This window comes from Chrysemys picta, chromosome 10 (genome assembly GCF_011386835.1).
Source record: "Chrysemys picta bellii isolate R12L10 chromosome 10, ASM1138683v2, whole genome shotgun sequence".
Taxonomy (NCBI): Eukaryota; Metazoa; Chordata; order Testudines; family Emydidae; genus Chrysemys; species Chrysemys picta.
Window position 1 is genome coordinate 48,798,880 of NC_088800.1, and position 17,100 is coordinate 48,815,979.

The window sequence follows — 17,100 nt, forward strand, 5'->3', positions numbered from 1 at the left end:
TTATAAGAAAGGATCAGATGTACAAAAGGGAGAGGCTGCAAAGGGTTATGGACACATGGTGGTATCTGTCTTTATGAAGATGTGGGATGCTATTGACAGTGGGAAACCCTTGTTCCATGACAATCTATAAAACCTTGTAGCTGGAGTTGGACTGCAGCTGGCCGAGGTCACTCAAGTGCCAGTGGTCCACTGTGGGGATGATCTTGGCCCCTATCTGCCCACGTACCATTCCATCGGCAAGGGGGAAGACATTCAGAGAGTTAGGACGCTCCTTCCTGCTAAAGAGAGAAAAAGGAAGAGAGAGGAAACAATCTGTTAGCAAAACCACAGGATCCTTATGGTAAAGAAAGTTCAGAACCAACACAGTGACTCAGACACAAGGACTGAATCCCATTCCCACCCCTGAAGTGCTGAGTTAACTCCCAACTCCCACAGCCTGAATGAGAAAGCAACTGATTTACTGATTTATACCTGCCTCTGGAGATTTCCATTACTTGCATCTGAAGAAGTGAGGTTCTTACCCACGAAAGCTTATGCTCCCAATACTTCTGTTAGTCTTAAAGGTGCCACAGGACCCTCTGTTGCTTTTTACAGATTCAGACTAACACGGCTACCCCTCTGATACTTGACAACTGATTCTGTGATTCAAAATTGGGTTGTCTATTGCTAGGCTACACAGATGACCCTTATCATAGAATCATAGAATATTAGGGTTGGAAGAGACCTCAGGAGGTCATCTAGTCCAATCCCTGCTCAAAGCCACCACTGCGGACAACCTAGCTCCATCCTCTTTGGAACCCCCCCTTCAGGTAGTTGAAGGCTGATATCAAATCCCCCCTCACTCTTCTCTTCTGCAGACTAAATAACCCCAGTTCCCTCAGCCTCTCCTCCTAAGTCATGTGCCCCAGCTCCCTAATCATTTTCGTTGCCCTCCGCTGGACTCTCTCCAATTTGTCCACATCCATTCTGTAGTGGGGGGACCAAAACTGGACGCAATACTCCAGATGTGGCCTCACCAGTGTCGAACAGAGGGGAATATTCACTTCCCTCGATCTGCTGGCAATGCTCCTACTAATACAGTCCAATATGCCGTTGGCCTTCTTGGCAACGAGAGCACACTGCTGTCTCATATCCAGCTTCTCGTCCACTGTAACCCCTAGGTCCTTTTCTGCAGAACTGCTGCTTAGCCAGTCGGTCCCCAGCCTGTAGCGGCGCATGGGATTCTTTCTTCCTAAGTGCAGGACTCTGCACTTGTCCTTGTTGAACCTCATCAGATTTCTTTTGGCCCAATCCTCCAATTTGTCTAGGTCACTCTAGACCAGGGGTCTCAAACTCAAATGACCACGAAGGCCACATGAGGACTAGTACATTGGCCCGAGGGCCGCATTTACTGACCCCCTCCCCCCTGCCGCCCTCGGCCCCGCCTCTTCCCACCCCTTCCCTGCCCCCATTCCAACCCCTTCCCTGAAATCCCCACCCCAACTCCGCCCCCTCCCTGCCCCCAGGGGGTGCAGGAGGGGTGTGGGGTGTGGCGGGGGCTCAGGGCAAGGAGTTAGGGTGTGGGGTGCAGGAGGGCTGAGAGGTGCGGCAGGGGGTCAGGGTGCAGGGTGCGGCAGGGAGCTCAGGGCAGGGGGTTTGGGTGCAGGAGGGGTGCGGGGTGCAGCAGGGGTTCAGGGCAGGGGGTCAGGTTGCAAGGTGCGACAGGGGGCTCAGGGCAGGGGGTCAGGGTGCAGCAGGGGTGAAGGGCGCAGTGGGGGGTTCAGGGCAGGGGGTCAGGGTGCAGGGTGCAGCAGGGGTGCGGGGTGCAGCGGGGGGTTCAGGGCAGGGGGTTGGGGTGCAGGGTGCAGCAGGGGGCTCAGGGCAGGGGGTTGGGATGCAGGAGGGGTGCGGGATGCGGCAGGGGTTCAGGGCAGGGGATTGGGGTGCAGCAGGGGCTCAGGGCAGGGGGTCTGGGTGCAGGAGGGGTACAGCAGGGAGCTCAGGGCAGTGGATTGGGGTGCAGGAGGGGTGCAGGGTGCAGCAGGGGTGCGGGGTGCAGTGGGGGGTTCAGGACAGGGGGTTGGGGTGCAGGAGGGGTGAAGGGTGCAGCAGGGGGTCAGGGTGCAGGAGGGGTGCGGGGTGTGGCAGGGGGCTCAGGGCAGGGGGTTCAGCTGCAGGAAGGGTTCGGGGGGCGGGCTCCGGCCTGATGCGTATCGGGGGCAGGGCAGGCTCCCTGCCTGCCTGCCTGCCCTGCCCCCACGCCGCTCCACTCCTGGAAGCCGACAGAACCTGGGGAAGGAGGGACACAGGGGTGTGTGTGGCTGTTGCTTCAAGCACCGCCCCCAGCAACTCCCATTGGCCGGGAACGGGGAACCGCAGCCAATGGGAGTTGCTGGGGGCGGTGCCTGAAGCAACAGCCACACACCCCCCCGCGCCCCTCCTTCCCCAGGTTCCAGCGGTTTCCCGGAGCGGTGCGGGGGCAGGGCAAGCAGGCAGGGAGCCTGCCCTGCCCCTGGTGCACGTTGGGCCGGAGCCGTTCTAGGTAAACCTGGGGGAGGGCGGGGGGAGGGGCCGCGAGGAGCTTGCGGGTCGCAGAAAATAAGCCCGCAGGCTGCGTGTTTGAGACCCCTGCTCTAGACCCCATCCCTACCCTGCAGAGTATCTACCTCTCCCCCCAGCTTAGTGTCATCTGCGAACTTGCTGAGGATGCAATTAATCCTATAATCCAGATCATTAATCTTATCTCTTCATTAAAAGGCACTGTCAAAGTTGGGTTGCCACACAAAAATTGTTGACCTACCAGGCCAATGATCCAATTATAAATCACCCCTCTCAGGAGTGTTTCCTAGCATCAGATTGAGCCCTCCTGTGGAGAACCCATAAGAAGGGGTGAAGGGCCGGAGACTTCATAGGCTGACTTACTGACCCCTTCTGTGGTTGGAAAAGTTAGGGTTTATAGAAGAGGCTGAAGGCACAGCCACCCACTTTAAGCAGCATTTCCCCTTGGGAACCAGAAGGCCCAGTAGGGAGATATGTCACAAAGAATATAGTCCCCTGCTTCCTCCTCCTGCCCCAAATATAGTGGAGCCTTGACCCCACTGAGCTCTGACAGAGTGGCCTTCATGGGGTCCCAGGAACAGGCAACAGTAGAGGTGGCCCTCCCACTTCACCTTCTGTCTTTCTCATCTCAGATCTGAGTCTGCTCCAATTACAATCCAGCCTCAGATATTTTACTATATATAATCAAAATGTATGATTTCAGGTGTTAAAACAGGAAAGCGGCAACTACATGCAGTTGTCACCAATCCATGAAACATACGAGTGTGTCATCACCCCTACTGGTATATACATTAAACTGGTTAATGTACATGACAGTTCCTTCTATTGGTACGTAAGAGAGCCAGTCAAACTGCTGCTTTAGCACATCAGGCAGAGGCTTGTGTTTTCAAGAGCAGAAGATTCAGAGGTTGAATCCAAAAACCAAATGAGCCCAGTGTGTTGAGGTGATCAGAGTGTCTGTGTTTACTGTCCTAGACTGTTCTGAGGGGCTTCTGCATTCTCCCAAACCTATAAACCTGCCTTACCACACACTGGCAAAACGTTGACACTGTCTGAGTGGAACATATACAGTAGAATTCTGTTTATCTGAGCCTCCATTATCCGGCTCTCCGTATTAACTGAAATGGGATGACAGCTCAAGCCCTGGGCAGCGGGGTTTGAGCTGTCAGCCCCCTATCTCCTGAAGTCTGAGACCTGCCATCTGGGGGTGAAGCCCATTCTCTGGATTATCTGGATTTTTGGTGATTTGATCTGGCCCTGGTCCCAATTATTTCGCATATATGGGGTTTCACTATAATGTGTTTCATTCTCAGTACCTCCCAGAATGTACCTCAACTCACTACCTTGGAGCATAGCCTGGAAAATGGAATTCTGTGATCTGAATTTGTCTGATCAGATAAATAACCATTTCATTATTATTTTAAAATTTTAGAACTTTATTGGGAGAGCCTCCTGATTTCCAAGTCGAAGTAATTTAGATCCTCATTGAGTAGATGCACCTTTAAACTTCCCTGGGGACTAGGCTGGTGGAAAATCAGACCCAGGATTGGGGAGGTGCTACAAACTCCTTTGTAGTTCACTTTCCCTCCCCAGCTGGGAATCTGGGCCTCTGTTCTTTTGTTTAGCATAGTCTACTGTGAAGTACTGGGCACGCTTACAATGCTATCTATGCCCTGGTCTACACTACGAGTTTAGGTCGAATTTAGCAGCTTTAGATCGATTTAACCCTGCACCCGTCCACAGGACAAAGCTGTTATTTTCGACTTAAAGGGCTGTTAAAACTGATTTCTGTACTCCCCCCCACGAGGGGATTAGCACTGAAATCGACATTGCCGGGTCGAATTTGGGGTAGTGTGTATTAGCCTCCGGGAGCTATCCCAGAGTGCTCCATTGTGACCGCTCTGGACAGCACTCTCAACTCAGATGCTCTGGCCAGGTAGACAGGAAAAGGCCCACGAACTTTTGAATCTCATTTCCTGTTTGGCCAGCATGGCGATCTGCAGGTGAGTGCAGATCTCATCAGCAGAGGTGACCATGATGGAGTCCCAGAATCGCAAAAGAGCCCCATCATGGATCGAATGGGAGGTACGGGATCTGATCGCTGTATGGGGAGACCAATCCGTGCTATCAGAACTAAGTTCAAAAAGATGAAATGCCCAAACATTTGAAAAAAATCTCAAAGGGCATGAAGGACCAAGGCTATAACAGGGACCCGCAGCAGTGCTGCGTGAAACTTAAGGAGCGGAGGCAAGCCTATCAAAAAAACAGAGAGGCAAACAGCCGCTCCGGGTCAGAGCGTGTAGTAGTTCCGGGGTGGGGCTCGTCCCTTCCTGGGGCGCCTGGGAGCCAGGCCGCCCCGCTACAAAGCGAATAACAGTTAGGGCCCCGACCTTTGGGTAGGGGCTAAGCACACAACTGATAGTTCAGAGCTCAGCCTTTGTGCAGGGACTGAGCACACAATTAACAGTTCAGAGCTCAGGCCCTTATGCAGGGGCTGAGCACACAATTGGCAGTTCAGAGCTCAGACCCTTATGCAGGGGCTGAGCACACCATTAGCAGTTCAGGGCTCAGACCCTTATGCAGGGGCTGAGCACACAATTGGCAGTTCAGAGCTCAGGCCCTTATGCAGGGGCTGAGCACACAATTGGCAGTTCAGAGCTCAGGCCCTTATGCAGGGGCTGAGCACACAATTGGCAGTTCAGAGCTCAGGCCCTTATGCAGGGGCTGAGCACACAATTGGCAGCTCCGGCCCTGGGTCAGCAAACCAATAGTCAGTCAGTGGCCCAGGCCTTGTAGCAGGGGCTGGGTCAGTTTGGGTTAGCCCAGGCCCTAGGTCAGGGCGGGGCAGCCAACAAATAGTCTGTCAGAGGCTCAGGCCCCTTGGACAAGGAGGAGGAGAGACTGCCACCCGGCGCGGGGTGGCAGGGGGGAACACAGGCCCACCCACTCCACTGTGTTCCAGCCCGGGGCCCTATCCGCAGCAGTCCGTCTGCCGCGCAGTCAGTGGGGATCCTGACCGCAACACACTGACATGGGTTCGGGGTCTGCTATCCCCGGGCCACTTCCCATCTCCTCCTCCATGGGTACCTGTTCCTCCTGAGTTCCGTCTGATGGGTCGCAGATCATGGGCTCCTCCGGGCCCCGAGCAGCAGGTGGGTTTGTCGCTCCCTCTGGGCCCTCGGCGGGGGGAAGCTCAGACCGCTCCTCAGGATACCGGGCTCTCGGCAGGCTCGGCCAGTCCTCCTCAGGGTACCGGGCTCTCGGCAGGCTCGGCCAGTCCTCCTCAGGGTACCGGGCTCTCGGCAGGCTCAGGTCCGCGGGAGCTCGGGTACCAGCGTCTGTCCTCTCCAGCTGCCGGCTAGCTACTGAGCGCTGTGGCCTGGCCTTTATATTTCCTGTCCCGCCCCTTGACTTCCGGGGGGCGGGGACAGGCTGCGGTGGCTCCGCCCACTCTGGCGGCTGTTCTGGCTCGTCCCTTCCTGGGGCGCCTGGGAGCCAGGCCGCCCCGCTACACGCCCCCCCCTCAAGGCTGGCTCCCGGGTACCGGGGCCAGACCCTTCCATACCTCCTAGGCGGGAAAGGAAGTCGGCGTTCGCGTGGTCTCTCCCAGCCCGATGGCGAACGGTGAAGGCATAAGGTTGCAGCGCTAAGTACCACCGCTGTAGCCGCATATTATGGTCCTTCATGCGGGCCAACCACTGGAGAGCAGAGTGGTCGGTGACCAAGATGAAAGGGGCTCCTAGGAGATAGTACCTCAGGGCGTCGCAGGCCCACTTCGCGGCTAGGGCTTCCTTTTCCACCACTGCATAGTTCTTTTCCCGGGGGAAGAGCTTCCGACTGATGTAAAGGACCGGATGCTCTTCGCCGCCAACCTCTTGGGAGAGGACTGCCCCGAGACCCACCTCCGAAGCGTCGGTTTGCAGGATGAAGGCCTGCTTGAAATCGGGGCTATATAAGACTGGCTCTTGACAGAGGCTTGTTTTGAGGGTTTGAAAGGCTTTGTCACACTCGCGGGTCCAGACCACTTGCCAGGGGCTTTCCTTCGTCAAGAGTCCCATCAAGGGGGCTGCGATCGCCGCGAAGTGGGGAATGAAGCGTCGATAATACCCCGCTAGCCCCAGAAACTGGCGTATCTGCCGCTTCGTGGTGGGCGGGGGGCAGGTCGCAATGGCCTACACCTTGTCCACCAGTGGTTTCACCTGTCCGTGCCCGATAGCGTACCCCAGATACTTAGTTTCTTGTCGGCCGATGCAACACTTCTTCGGGTTGGCTGTTAACCCGGCGGCCCGCAAGGACCTCAGGACAGCTGCAACCTGTTCTAGGTGGTTTTCCCACTGCGGGCTGTAAATGACTACGTCGTCCAAATAGGCCGCCTCGTAGTCTTGGTGGGGTTGGAGGAGGCGGTCCATCAGGCACTGAAACGTGGCCGGGGCTCCATGGAGGCCGAAGGGCATTCGAGTAAACTGGTATAGGCCCGTAGGGGTGGCGAACGCAGTTTTCTCCCTGGAAGTAGGATCCAGGGGGATTTGCCAATACCCCTTGCTGAGGTCCAGGGTCGTGATGTAACGAGCTCCTCCTAACCGGGCCAACAGCTCGTCTATCTGGGGCATGGGGTAGGCATCGAACTTGGAGATGGCATTCACACGCCTAAAGTCGATGCAGAACCGTTGGGAGCCGTCGGGCTTCGCCACCAACACGATTGGGCTTCGCCACTCGCTGTGCGATGGTTCAATCACGCCCAGGTCCAGCATCGCCCGTACCTCCTCATCCACGGCGCCTCTCCGGTGATATGGCAAGGGTCTGGTCGCGCCGCGAATCACCACCCCCGGTTCCGTTTGGATCCTATGGTACACCAGGGAGGTGGCTCCTGGTTGGGCAGTAAAGGTGTGACGGAACGCTCGTAGGAGGCACCGGGTTTGCTTGAGTTGCTCCTCCGTCAGGGTCTCCCCAAGTTGGGGTTCCTCCGGGTCCCGGGTATGGGCTACCTGGGACCCTAGCTCGGGCTCTGGTGGGTAGGGGTTAATCAAAAGCCCTTCCCGTTCCTGCCAGGGCTTGAGCAGGTTGATGTGGTACTGCTATATCCGCTTCTTCCGGTCGGGCTGGTCGATCTCATATGTAACCGGGCCCACTTTCCGGACCACCTCATATGGTCCTTGCCAGCGAGCCAGAACCTTCGACTCACTGGAGGGGAGAAGGAGTAATACCCGGTCTCTGGGTAAGAAGTCCCGTGTTTGGGCGTCCCGGTTGTAGGCCTGGGCTTGCGTCTCCTGGGCGGCTTTCAAATTCTCTTGGGCCCGGTCTCCAGCCTGCTTAAGACACTCCTGGAGCTGGATCACGTACTTTAAGAGGCCCTGGGCCGGTGAGGGGGTTTGCTCCCAAGTTTCCCTCACTAGGTCCAATAGGCCTCGCGGTCGATGGCCGTAGAGCAGTTCGAACGGCGAGAATTTCGTCGACGACTGGGGGACCTCTCGGACCGCTAGGAGCAAGGGTGGGAGTAGGCCAGGGTCGCTGGTCGGTGGCGGAGGACCCAGGCCCGCCCCCGTGGTGGAAGAACATGGGTGAACTGCTCTAGCAGCACCTGTTCCATTACCTCCTCCGATGTTCGGTGCTCGGGTTGTAACTACCGCTTGCAGGTTTCCCGGAGTTCCTGGGCCACCTGCCGAGGTCGGGCCCCCGTGGGGTAGGTCAGACTCCTAAACCGCTGGCGGAAAGTCTCGGGGCTCACATCCAGGGCATCGAGAATGGCAGCCTTTACTTGGCTGTAGTCTTGGGCGGCTTCCATCGACAGGCCTCGGTAGACCATCTGCGCCGTCCCAGTCAGGTATGAAGCCCATAGCTCCGGGGCCCAACCGGCGACGACGGCCACCCGCTCGAAGGTGACGAGAAAGGCTTCAGGGTCATCACCGGGGACCATTTTTGTCAGCCGGATCGGGGGGCTGGGCCGCGTAGTCCCGGCTGCGCCTCCAGGCTGTGCCTCTCCGGGTCGGGCCAGCGCCGCTGCGAGTTGCTGGAGACACTCCCGCTGGAACTCCTGCTGCTGGGTGACCAGGTCTTGCACGAGCTGGTTCCGCTGAGTTCCAAGCTGCTCCATGAGCTGCTGCTGCTGTTGCAGCTGTGCGGCCTGCTGCTCCCTTTGCTGTTGCAGCTGGGCCGCCTGCTGCCGCTCCTGGGTTTCTGTCACCAGGGCCAAGAGCTGGGACAGATCCATTTCTCGGGAGGGGGATCTTTCTCCCCTGGTCCCTCCCTCCCCGGAGTCGAGGGTTCGCGCCCACATCCTGGGCGGATCTCCTGCCTGGCTTGCCACGTGTAGTAGTTCCGGGGGGGGGGGGGGGGGCTCGTCCCTTCCTGGGGCGCATGGGAGCCAGGCCGCCCCGCTACAAAGCAAATAACAGTTAGGGCCCCGACCTTTGGGTAGGGGCTAAGCACACAATTGATAGTTCAGAGCTCAGCCTTTGTGCAGGGACTGAGCACACAATTAACAGTTCAGAGCTCAGGCCCTTATGCAGGGGCTGAGCACACAATTGGCAGTTCAGAGCTCAGACCCTTATGCAGGGGGTGAGCACACCATTAGCAGTTCAGGGCTCAGACCCTTATGCAGGGGTTGAGCACACAATTGGCAGTTCAGAGCTCAGACCCTTATGCAGGGGCTGAGAACACAATTGGCAGTTCAGAGCTCAGACCCTTATGCAGGGGCTGAGCACACAATTAGCAGCTCCGGCCCTGGGTCAGGGCGGGGCAGCAAACCAATAGTCAGTCAGTGGCCCAGGCCTTGTAGCAGGGGCTGGGTCAGTTTGGGTTAGCCCAGGCCCTAGGTCAGGGCGGGGCAGCCAACAAATAGTCTGTCAGGGGCCCAGTCCCCTTGGACAAGGAGGAGGAGAGACTGCCACCCGGCGCGGGGTGGCAGGGGGGAACACAGGCCCACCCACTCCACTGTGTTCCAGCCCGGGGCCCTATCCGCAGCAGTCCGTCTGCCGCGCAGTCAGTGGGGATCCTGACCGCAACACACTGACATGGGTTCGGGGTCTGCTATCCCCGGGCCACTTCCCATCTCCTCCTCCATGGGTACCTGTTCCTCCTGAGTTCCGTCTGATGGGTCGCAGATCATGGGCTCCTCCGGGCCCCGAGCAGTAGGTGGGTTTGTCGCTCCCTCTGGGCCCTCGGCAGGGGGAAGCTCAGACCGCTCCTCAGGGTACTGGGCTCTCGGCAGGCTCGGCCAGTCCTCCTCAGAGTACCGGGCTCTCGGCAGGCTCAGGTCCGCGGGAGCTCGGGTACCAGCGTCTGTCCTCTCCAGCTGCCGGCTAGCTATTGAGCGCTGTGGCCTGGCCTTTATACTTCCTGTCCCGCCCCTTGACTTCCGGGGGGCGGGGACAGGCCGCGGTGGCTCCGCCCACTCTGGCGGCTGTTCTGGCTCGTCCCTTCCTGGGGTGCCTGGGAGCCAGGCCGCCCCGCTACAGAGCCCCAGACATGCCGCTTCTATGATGAGCTGCATGCCACTCTAGGTGGTGCAGCCACCACTACCCCACCCCTGTGCTTTGACTCCGTCAATGGAGTAGCACGCAAGAGGGATGCGGGTTTTGGGGACGAGGAAGATGATGAGGAGGAGGTTGAAGATAGCTCACAGCAAGGAAGCGGAGAAACCGTTTTCCCCGACAGCCAGGAACTGTTTCTCACCCTGGACCTGGAGTCAGTACCCCCCGAACCCACCCAAGGCTGCCTCCCGGACCCGCCAGGCGGAGAAGGGACCTCTGGTGAGTGTACCTTTGTAAATATTATAATGGTTTAAAAGCAAGCGTGTTTAATGATTTATTTGCCCTGGCATTCGTGGCAATATTGCTACTGGAAAAATCTGCTAACGTGTCTGGGAATGGAGCGGAAATCTTCCAGGAACATCTCCATAAAGCTCTCCTGGATGTACTCCCAAAGCCTTTGCAAAAGTTTTCTGGGGAGGGCAGCCTTATTCCTTCCTCCATGGTAGGACACTTTACCACGCCAGGCCAGTAGCACATAGTCTGGAATCATTGCATAACAAAGCATGGCAGCGTATGGTCCCGGTGTTTGCTGGCATTCAAACAACATCCATTCTTTATCTCTTTGTGTTATCCTCAGGAGAGTGATATCATTCCTGGTCACCTGGTTGAAATAGGGTGATTTTATTAAGGGGACATTCAGAGGTGCCTGTTCCTGCTGGGCTGTTTGCCTGTGGCTGAACAGAAATGTTCCCCATTGTTAGCCACGTGGTGGGGGGAGGGGTGAAGCGATCATCCCAGAGAATTGGGTGTATGTGTGTGTGTGGGGGGGGGGAAGGGGGTTAGTTGGGTTTGTGCTGTATGTTAACCCGAAAACCACAGCCCCTCTTCCTTTTAAATGGCCAACCCAACGGCTGCTTGGTATGGGAAATGAGGGTGCTGCTCTTTGAAACCATTCTCACATGTTATGAAGATTAAAGAAGCCAAAAGACTGTGTCTTACCATGGCTGCCTGCAAGCCAAATTCTGTTGCCCAGCCCTGCATGAAAGATCTCTCACACCAAACTGGCATACCCTCAATAAGAGGCAAAATGCAACCTTGTACCGAAAACACATGTGCTATGTAATGTTAACAGCAAGGTTTACCATGAAAGAGTCTACCCATTGTTCTCTAAAATGTGTCTTTTTAACTACCACTCTCCCTTTTTTTCCTCCACCAGCTGCAAATGTTTCAACGCTCACACTATCTTCTCCTTCCCAGAGGCTAGCGAAGATTAGAAGGCAAAAAAACTGCACTCGCGATGAAATGTTCTCTGAGCTCATGCAGTCCTCTCACACTGAAAGAACCCAGAAGAATGCGTGGAGGCAGACAATGTCAGAGTCCAGGAAAGCACATATGAACTCGAGGACAGGTGGTGGGCTGAAGATAATAAGTGGCGGGCTGAAGATGATAGGTGGCGTCAGCTTGGTGACAGAAGGCAAGAGGCAATGCTGAGGCTACTGGAGGAACAAACTGATATGTATGGTTGAGGTTCAGGAAAGGCAGCTTGAGCACAGACCGCCGCTACAGCCCCTGTGTAATCAACCGCCCTCCTCCCCAAGTTCCATAGCCTCCTCACCCAGACGCCCAAGAACACGGTGGGGGGGCCTCTGGGCACCCAACCACTCCACCCCAGAGGACTGCCCAAGCAACAGAAAGCTGACATTCAATAAGTTTTAAAGTGCAGTGTGGCCTTGACCTTCCCTCCTCCCCCAGCCCTCCCGGGCTACCTTGGCAGTTATCCCTCTATTTGTGTGATGAATTAATAAAGAATGCATGAATGTGAAGCAACAATGACTTTATTGCCTCTGCAAGCGGTGATTGAAGGGGGGAGGGGAGGGTGGTTAGTTTACAGGGAAGTAGAGTGAACCAAGGGGGGGGGGGTTCATCAAGGAGAAACAAACAGAACTTTCACACCGTAGCCTGGCCAGTCATGAAACTGGTTTTCAAAGTTTCTCTGATGCGCACCGCGCCCTCCTGTACTGTATTAACCGCCCTGGTGTCTGGCTGAGCGTAATCAGCGGCCAGGCGATTTGCCTCAAACTTCCACCCCGCTATAAACGTCTCCCCCTTACTCTCACAGATATTGTGGAGCGCACAGCAAGCGGTAATAACAATGGGAATATTGGTTTCGCTGAGATCTATCTGAGTCAGTAAACTGCACCAGCGCACTTTTAAATGTCCAAATGCACATTCTACCACCATTCTGCACTTGCTCAGCTTATAGCTGAACAGCTCCTGACTACTGTCCAGGCTGCCTGTGTATGGCTTTATAAGCCATGGGAGCAAGGGGTAGGCTGGGTTCCCAAGGATAACTATAGGCATTTCAACATCCCCAACGGTTATTTTCTGGTCTGGGAAGAAAGTCCCTTGCTGCAGCTTTTGAAACAGACCAGAGTTCCTGAAGATGCGAGCGTCATGTACCTTTCCCGGCCATCCCATGTTGATGTTGGTGAAACATCCCTTGTGATCCACCAGTGCTTGAAGCACCATTGAAAAGTACCCCTTTCAGTTTATGTACTCGCTGGCTTGGTGCTTTGGTGCCAAGATAGGGATATGGGTTCTGTCCATCACCCCACCACAGTTAGGGAATCCCATTGCAGCAAAGCCATCCACTATGACCTGCACATTTCCCAGAGTCACTACCTTTGGTAGCAGCAGCTCAGTGATTGCGTTGGCTACTTGCATCACAGCAGCCCCCACAGTAGATTTGCCCACTCCAAATTGATGCCTGACTGACTGGTAGCTGTCTGGCGTTGCAAGCTTCCACGGGGCTATTGCCACTCACTTGTGAACTGTGAGGGCTGCTCTCATCTTGGTATTCTTGCACTTCAGGGCAGGGGAAAGCAAGTCACAAAGTTCCATGAAAGTGCCCTTACGTATGCGAAAGTTTTGCAGCCACTGGGAATCGTCCCAGACATGCAACACTATGCGGTCCCACCATAGTGCTTGTTTCCCGGGCCCAGAATCGGCGTTCCATGGCATGAACCTGCCCCATTAACACCATGATGTCCATATTGCCGGGGCCCGTACTTTGAGAGAAGTCTGTGTCCATGTCCTCATCACTCTCGTCACCGCGCTGCCATCACCTCCTCGCCTAGTTTTGCTTTTGCAGGTTCTGGTTCTGCATATACTGCAGGATAATGCACGTGGTGTTTACAGTGCTCATAATTGCGGCGGTGATCTGAGCGGGCTCCATGCTTGCCGTGCTATGGTGTCTGTGCTGAAAAAAGGCGCAAAATGATTGTCTGCTGTTGCTCTGATGGAGGGGCGACCGATGACATGGCTTACAGGGTTGTTACACAGAATGGCCCCCTCAAGGATTGAACTCAAAACCCTGGGTTTAGCAGGCCAATGCTCAAACCACTGAGCTATCCCTCCCCCCCACTATTCATTGAGGGAGGGAGGGAAGGAGGGGGGGGAACAAATGAATACAAAACAAATCTGGTCTCTTTATTGTTTTGATCCACTCCATCTCTCTTATAGATCTTAGGCTGGCAGCAGATGGTGCAGTACGACTGCTGGCCATCGTCGTCTCCCATTTATGTCCAGGCACCCCCGACCGACCTCACCGAGGCTGGCCAGGAGGAACCAGGAGACAGCAGCAGATGGTACAATAGGGCTGCTAACCGTCTTTGCTAACTTGCAAAGGCAAGGAGTTGCTGCTGTGTAGCACTGCAGTACCGCATCTGCCAGCAGCACCCAGGAGACATACGGTGACAGTGAGCTGGGCGGGCTCCAACCTTGCCGTGGTATGTCGTCTGCACGGGTAACCCAGAAAAAAAGGCGAGAAACGATTTATTGCTGTTGCTTTCACAGAGGGGTGGGGGGGCTGACGACATTTACCTAGAACCACCCGCGACAATGTTTTTGCCCCATCAGCCATTGGGAGCTCAACCCAGAATTCCAATGGGTGGCGGAGACTGCGGGAACTGTGGGATAGCTACCCACAGTGCAATGCTCCAAAAGTCGATGCTAGCCACGGTACTGTGGACACACTCCACCGACTTAATGGTCTTAGGTGGGGACACACACAATCGACTGTATAAAATTGATTTCTAAAAAATCGACTTCTATAAATTCGACCTAATTTCGTAGTGTAGACATACCCTATGTAATAAGCTGTGGCTTCCAAACAGAAATCTCAAGAGACTGCGTAATGGACAGTGATGTAACGGCTTTATCAGCATGTTTTTGGGAAGGCTGCATTGCTCATGAGTGGCAAAGTTATGCAAGGGGGGAGGGAATAGCTCAGTGGTTTGAGCATTGGCCTGCTAAACCCAGGGTTGTGAGTGGGGCTGGGGATGAGGGGTTCGGGAGGGGGCTCAGGGCTGGAGCAGAGGGTTGGGGTGCAGGGGGGTACAGGCTCTGGGGTGGGGCCAGGGATCAGGGGTTTGGAGTACATGGTGCCCTGGGGCTGCAGTGGGGAGAGAGGACTCCCCCCAACCCTCTCTCACCACAGCAGCTTGGGGCCGGGGGAGAGGCGCCTCAAGTGTCTTTTTAAAAACACCACCAGCTGTGGTCAACCCATCACCAGAATTATTTGTCTAAGGGGCAGGATGAGGAGACAAACTGATCAACAAATTGGTATTAAGACTTAACAGAAAAAAAACCAACAACAAGCATACAGGCTTGTTGGAGTTAATACATTAAAGGCAGGGCAGGAATAAAGGGTCAGTCTTTTCCTATCAAATACAGACATGCTTCCTTTCTCAGGCAGGCTCCATGATGATTCTGTAGAACATTGCTCCTATACATGGAGAACATTTCATCAGGGACACAGCCAAGAGACCATTATAACTGCTCCACTTGTGACCTGCGTGAAGTGATTGTAATGGAACCTGAGGCCCCTGAGACATGAGCAAATGCACTAACACAGTAGCTGACGCAATAGGTTAAGGAGTGAGCAGGCAGCCTGGAAAGAGAGATTTAATTTCCTTATGGAGAAAAAAAAAGAAAACACCCTGTAGCTCCATTCTCAGCATTGCTCATATGAAAGCCAGAACATGCTGTGCTGATTTGTCAGTCCATTGTGCTGCCATGACAGCTTCTGATAAGGCAGGGAAACTGTGCTGGTTGGTAGCTGCTGCTCGCTGTGTCCCATCTGGGATTGGCAGAGGGCTGGGAGGGCATTTCCCAAGTAGCCTAGCAAAGAATTTTGGGATGCTGCTTTTTTCCCAAACAACCTGCATTATAATCTGGGCCTGTGGCTCCCATTATTCATAAATGGACATTTCACAACAGATGGAAGAATCCTCTGATACAGACAGCACATAAATGATATCAGATTCACAGCTACATTGATTTGGTTTTGTTTTAGAACTGTTACCCAAAAGGAGTCATTCTAAAATGTCTGCTACTTTCTAATGTTAGCAGACACTATAGTTCTGGAGACAATTTTCCAATATTGTACAGTTAAAGATGAGTTGTTGCCTATCTATACAGTATCTTTTGCATACTCACCACATTAGTGATGGCCATAGTCATGTGATAAACTACATTCATCACACACCTCTGGCTGCCTCACCTGCATTCTGCCCACTAATCATAGAGTCATAGAATATCAGGGTTGGAATGGGCCTCAGGAGGTCATCTAGTCCAACCCCCTGCTCAAAGCAGGACCAATTCTCAACTATCCCAACTTGGCACACAAGCCAGGACATTATACTCCCAGCAGTCAGACAGCTGTTACTCAACCCCAATCTCCAAAGTGACAGTTTAAAAAAAATGCTGTAATAGGATTTACCTTTTCCTCCATGACTGGCGATGACTGCAGTGACAAACATAGCAGCCAAAACAGAGTGGCAACCGCACAAGAAGCGAGACAAGAAAACAACCATTAGAGAGCAAAAAGTCATGCAAGAACATGTATGTGTATGTGCTCACATAAATACACACCTGAGCAGTAATGGAGACACTTACAGCCTCATAAACATGCAGCCATACAGCAGACACATTACATACAATCATTCATAATCACACAATGTGGAAACACATATTCTCTCTCCGTATGTCTCTTGTGCATACATGTACACACTATTCTGTGCTTATACAAACTTCAGTCATAGTGACAAGCAAACATACCAAGTGTATGTATGGGCTCACACAAATATGCCCCTATCTAGCATATCACACAAAACGCACCTGTGACACTGCACCCCATATTCTTCACAGTGATATTATTATGATTATGACATAATTATGATGTATGTTATGCAAGCTAAGTCAGGTGAAGTGTCACTGGAAAAGTTACGATTTGCTTAACATGATTATCCTATTTGTATGCATGTAGCATTTTTGTGTCTCAAGTTATGAATACTGACTATGTATCTGTATTTCAAATGTAGTTACACCTGGGTAACACCCACTAGACAAGATGCATTCAGTCTAGATAGTGGGTGGGGAAGGGCCTATTCAGGGCAAGGGGCCATTAGGAAAAATTAATAGGCCTTAGGAGAAGCTTATCTCCCACTTGGTGAGCCTTCCTGTGAACGCTACAGACAGGCTCCAAGTAATGGCTGCTATAACTCTATGAGGACATGTGATGAGACCACACGTCTCTGGACTCCACCTTGGGATGTCAGTCACAGACTGGTATGGGACCCAAGCTTTGGGAACAAAGGGTTTCCGCCATATGCAAAAGCTATATAAGGCAGGGAGTGACATCATCTGGGGTTCTTCACTCCACAGACAAGAAGGCTCCTGGAAACACCTGAGGAACAAAGATTGAACTGGGGGAAGTGCTGGACCCAGTCATGCACACCTGGGGAGCTGGGAGTTGCATTACTCCTGGGGGAATTATGCACCACTGCGCGTGCACAGAATTCATGTCCCCTGCAGATTTTTTTGCTTCCCTGCAGAAAAATGACTTTCTGACAGGGAAGTAAAGGGAAGCTGCAAAAGCAATCATGCACCACTCCCCAGCTGCGCAGGTACATTGCTTCAGGCACCTGGAGCAGCCGGCAGAGAGGTAAACCATTTCAGTGCCGGGGACACCCCAGCAAGTGGCTCCTACTCTGAGCTGGGATCAGCTACTAATCCTGGCTGGGCTGGAGGC

The 17,100-nt window shown here is 54.1% G+C and overlaps 1 protein-coding gene across 41 annotated transcripts in view; it reads right to left on the reverse strand.

Moving 5' to 3' along the window:
- The window catches only part of MAPK8IP3 (mitogen-activated protein kinase 8 interacting protein 3), a 169,664-nt gene that overhangs the window by 94,914 nt on the left and 57,650 nt on the right, over positions 1 to 17,100 (reverse strand). For 13 of the 41 annotated variants that reach the window (XM_065559762.1, XM_024110530.3, XM_024110525.3 and 10 more), the window contains exons 5-6: positions 15,790 to 15,813; positions 134 to 278 (exon numbers count right to left, since the gene is read on the reverse strand). In XM_065559762.1, coding sequence (XP_065415834.1) covers positions 134 to 278; positions 15,790 to 15,813 — 169 coding nt within the window. The remainder of the gene's footprint in view (positions 1 to 133; positions 279 to 15,789; positions 15,814 to 17,100) is intronic. The other 28 variants (XM_065559770.1, XM_065559768.1, XM_065559765.1 and 25 more) reach the window with 7 other exon arrangements.